The 4,867-nt window shown below is 37.2% G+C and overlaps 1 protein-coding gene across 1 annotated transcript; it reads left to right on the top strand.

The window, feature by feature from the left end:
* The first annotated feature begins 410 nt into the window (after window positions 1–410).
* On the top strand, window positions 411–3,401 carry LOC131065239 (L-type lectin-domain containing receptor kinase VIII.1). Its single transcript, XM_057999701.2, has 2 exons — window positions 411–2,820; window positions 2,930–3,401. The coding sequence occupies exons 1-2, from the start codon at window positions 940–942 to the stop codon at window positions 2,972–2,974; spliced, it is 1,926 nt and encodes a 641-aa protein (XP_057855684.1). The 5' UTR covers window positions 411–939; the 3' UTR covers window positions 2,975–3,401.
* Window positions 3,402–4,867: the final 1,466 nt, after the last annotated feature.

Raw genomic sequence — 4,867 nt, forward strand, 5'->3', positions numbered from 1 at the left:
AGTCGTTACAGAGTGAGTCGTTACTATCTAGAAGTCGGAACAATAGCTATAAGCAGTTAAATCGCTTACAGAGACAAACAAAACAAATAATTGAAATTTGATGTATCATTTAAGATCTGTGTGTGCATGAAGTTAACTATAACAACTAGTGGTATGCTTCCCCTAACAAAAGAACAAAATAATAGATAATAGAGTGTGCTATGATACGTTGACAAATAATATTCAGACATTCAATTTCAAAAATATTTCAAATTAATATCAAAATAATCATCTTTCAACCTTGATTTCAAAAGTGGAAACAAATTCATTATGAATTATCATTTAATTATTTTTTCCACAATTTTTTTTAAATCCTTCGACAAGGCACCACTAAGCACTGAAATTTCAAATTTAATTTCTTATCTTGGCAACTTTAAGGGTATTCTGCTACAACTTGTTTATAAGGAAATGTGAAATATCTCCATCCAAACTTTCAAAAAAGTTTTTGTTTGTTTGTGGCTGATATGTATCCGTTACAAATGCGTGGATTTTTGGGGCACTCAAGGTGGAGATCCCGTCAGCACTGCATAACCAGTAATTCCATCCCCTCTTCTCTGTATTATATCAATATTTTCGTTTGGACCAATTCACAGCTCTTCCATAGCCGTTTTCCTTTGACCATCTTCTTGCTGTGTTAATATATATTGTCTGCAACAATACCCAATAAGGATTTACTAAGAGTTTTGCTCTCTGATTCACTTCCCATTTCTGTCGGAATCAAAACCTATTAAATCCGCACTGCCATATGTTTGCAAGTTTACATCTTGTTTTCTAGCAGGCAGAAGCGGATTCCCCTTTGCGCAAATTTAATTATAGCAATCCTATGGTGCAACTTCCTTTCCCAACAAAGATCTTACGGCTGTACATTTTGTAAGGTTTTTAGGCTTCTTCCCCAAAACAATGATGACCTCTCGACTTGAGTGTCTGCTCTGTTTTCTGCTCTTAATCTCTTTTTTCCCCAGGAAATCTTATGCCCAAAACATCAGCTTTGATTTCTCAACGTTTTCCTTCAGAAACCTGACCCTTATAGGGGATGCATACCTCAGAAACGGTGCAATAGGTCTTACAAGAGACTTAGCAGTCCCTAACTCAAGTGCTGGAAGAGCTCTATACAATAAACCTGTGCAACTCCTGGACCCAAAAACAAACACTTCAGTTTCATTCAGAACCATGTTTTCCTTTTCCATAACAAACGTGGATCCTGTATCTTTTGGGGAAGGTTTAGCCTTTGTTATTACACCAGATAACAACACAGTAGGAAGCGCTGGACCGTTTTTGGGCCTTGTCAATGCCAGCACACAGATTGATGATACCAGGACTATAGCAGTGGAATTTGATACATTTCTTGATGTGCAGTTTCATGATCCCAATGCCAACCATATTGGCTTGGATATAGGCAATCTGACTTCCTATAAAGTAGCTGATGTGGGCATCCTGCAAATCGATTTGAAGAGCGGAGACTTGATAACGTCATGGATTGATTACAATAGCACTGAGAAAATGGCTCGTGTATGGTTGAGTTACAGCAGTGTGAAGCCTGAGAAGCCTTTGATGTCTGTAAGTATAGATTTTTCAAAGTATTTTAATGAATACATGTACATTGGTTTTAGTGCTTCAACAGGAGGGAGCACAGAGGTTCATAAAATTGAAGAATGGAGTTTCCAGAGCTTTGGTTTGTCTTCTCCCGTGGTTTCTCCACTACCCAAGAATATAACGACCCCTAAGAATATAACAGACCCTAGCATAGTAGGTCCTGTAATGAGTACAAGGGGAGGTTGTCATGGAGGCCTTTGTTTCAGTAGACTAACCTTAGTGGGTATTATATCGGGGTCTTCTGTTTTGTTTGTATTGTTTTTTGGCTTTATTGCATGGTTTTCATACAGAAAATGGAAAGCTTCAAGGCCCTCAGACTCATTCAGGTCTGACGTGATGAAATCCCCTAAGAAATTCACTTATAAGGAGTTGAGCATTGCCACCAAGGGATTCAGCACAAGTAGAGTAATAGGTCATGGGGCTTTTGGGACTGTTTACAGGGGAGTTCTTCCTGACTCTGACAATGTGGTTGCAGTGAAGAGATCCACTTATAATAACCAGGGAAAGAATGAGTTTATTGCAGAGCTTTCTATTATAGGACGTCTTAGACATAGAAATCTGGTTCATCTACAAGGATGGTGCCATGAAAAAGGGGAGTTTTTGCTTGTATTTGAGTACATGCCTAATGGTAGTCTGGATAAGATTCTTTTCCAAGAAGGGCAGGGCCCAGTGCTCTCATGGGGGCATAGGTATAAAATTGTAATGGGAGTAGCTTCTGCCTTGTCCTATTTACATGGGGAATGGGAACAACAGGTGATCCATAGGGATATAAAGGCAAGCAACATTATGCTGGATGCAAGCTTCAATGCTAGACTGGGAGATTTTGGTTTAGCAAGGCTAATGGATCATAATAAGAGTCCAGATGCTACTCTCACAGCAGGAACTATGGGTTACCTCGCCCCTGAGTATCTTCAATCTGGAAAGGCCTCTGAGAAAACTGATGTTTTCAGCTTTGGGGCAGTGGTTTTGGAGGTGGCATGTGGGAGAAGGCCTATTGAAAAGGATTTGCCCTCTGGGAAGAATAATCTTGTTGATTGGGTTTGGAGTTTGCACAGTGAAGGGAGGCTCCTGGAGGCTGCAGATGCAAGGTTGGAGGGAGAATATGATGAAGATGAGATGACAAGGATGTTAAGTGTAGGGCTCTTATGTTCTCATCCTCATTCAAATTCAAGGCCTACAATGAGACAGGTGATACAAATTCTAGGTGGAGAAACATCGCTTCCTTGTGTTCCTACTTTTAAGCCTAGCTTTTCATTTGGATCTACTCTTGTTCTGAATCTTCAGGATTTTGTTTCAGAATCTGGACAGAGCCAGAGTTCTAGCCCTTCTTCTACAAGCTTGAGGGAGCATTCTTCTGCCTGAAGCTCAAATTAAAGTGTGTTTCTATTAAACCTGGGTCAGTAAATCTTCCAGTGCTTTATCACATAATCCTAGAGTAAATCATTACTTGTTTACCTTTGTCTGCTTGCATCCAGCTTCCTTACGTTGATATCCATGGCTAGTAACTTCTGTAATGGGGCTTTTTGCTCTTTATACCCAAGTGTTCAGTTTAATTGGCAACGAGGGTCTTTGGATATCGACCTGTAGAATTCTAAATTGTATTGTGTGTCTATGATAAGAGTAAGAATTGTAATTGGTCTGTTGTTCTCAGTGATTTCAAAACAAAAGACATTCCTCCTCGGAATTACAGTCAAAATTACATCTGTAGGCTTATTTCTTAGTAGTGTTGAAGACATTTCATCAAAATTAGCTTATGCAAATCTGTATTATGTCTCCTGGTATTGATTTCTCAAATATGAGATGCAGTTGTTACTATATTTTCAATTTGTTTCATTAAGATGCCTTATCTTTTCAAATGTGACTAGAAACTACTGCCCCTGTACAGGGAAACTATAATTAAGTGTCAAGAAAAGATTCAAATTTATAAGACTGATCTCTGCAATTGAAAAACGCTGTAGCAGTCACCTGTGTTGTAGCATAAACTACTGTAGTTTGTAAATTGTTATAAACTGCAACTTAGCATAAACAACTGCAGTTTATAGCAGTCTCCCCGTTTCTTTTTTAGTCTCTTTTAGTCTGGAATTTATCATTTTTCTTTCTCTTATCATTCTGATGATGGATCATAGAATCGTTGATGTAAAAAAGCTCACACAATCAAATCCAAAAACAGCAATTTGAATATTATGAATTGTGAAAATCCCATGTCTTTATAAATTGTTATAAAGTGTTTTAAATTGCAAATTGCAATGATAGCATGTGCCACAAGTTCAAGAGGGTAAGATTCAAGTTTGAAAATAAAATAAAATATGAAATAATAATTATATATTTTGGTGTTGATGAAGAGGAGATGGAACTATATGTTAAAGACAACTGATATATAGTTTTCATTTGGAATTTGGGAAGAGTAAATTGAGACAATTGAGTTATTTGGAAATTATAATTGCACTTCAATCTAGTTCACTTTCATGCTTGTGGAATCGATCTCTTTGAACTTGTCACATGAAAGGAATCTTTGGCTATGGACTAAACCTACTAGATGTGGATCTTTGTGTCTAAAAATAATTATTCACCTTAATCTTTGAAGTTGTAATTAATGTCTTGCAATGTTGACAAACAACTTTGGAAGCTTGCTGATCGAGGATATTCTCTTTATTGCATGCCTCTCAATCTAATTCAATGAAAATTAATAAAACTCAAGAAGACAACATATGCCAAAAATATCAAGCACTATCAATAATTAAGGTGAAATTGGAACTTGGAGCAACAATGTAAAAGATTGATGCAAAGATCTAGCATGCAAACTAGTGTCTCATAATTGATTACTATAGGAGTGATTCAAAAGCTATTTTTTTTAATGTGACTTATCATTATTGTGTTTGAATCATCAATGGTAGGCACACTTGTGGTTCACATTGATTAGATAGGTTGAATACTTATTATTGTTCACAAGGCAACCATAATATAATGGTGGGGAAGCAAGTGGACCACCTTCTTCACAAGGAAGGAGTATCTTGTGGATGATGAGGATGTTTGGTGATGGTGATGGTTGTTTATGGTGTTTGTGAGATGTTTACTTCCTAATGGAGTTTGTTGAGGTTTTATCTAACAAATTCAAGGAGAGTGTCCAAGTGATCTCTCTCTTGCTTTGTGTTCTCCAAATGTAACTCACCACTACTATGCATGTGTAACAGACTAAACTTCTAGAGCTGAATAAGGATGTAATCTAACATTCTAA

Source organism: Cryptomeria japonica, chromosome 2 (assembly GCF_030272615.1).
Source record: "Cryptomeria japonica chromosome 2, Sugi_1.0, whole genome shotgun sequence".
NCBI lineage: Eukaryota > Viridiplantae > Streptophyta > Pinopsida > Cupressales > Cupressaceae > Cryptomeria > Cryptomeria japonica.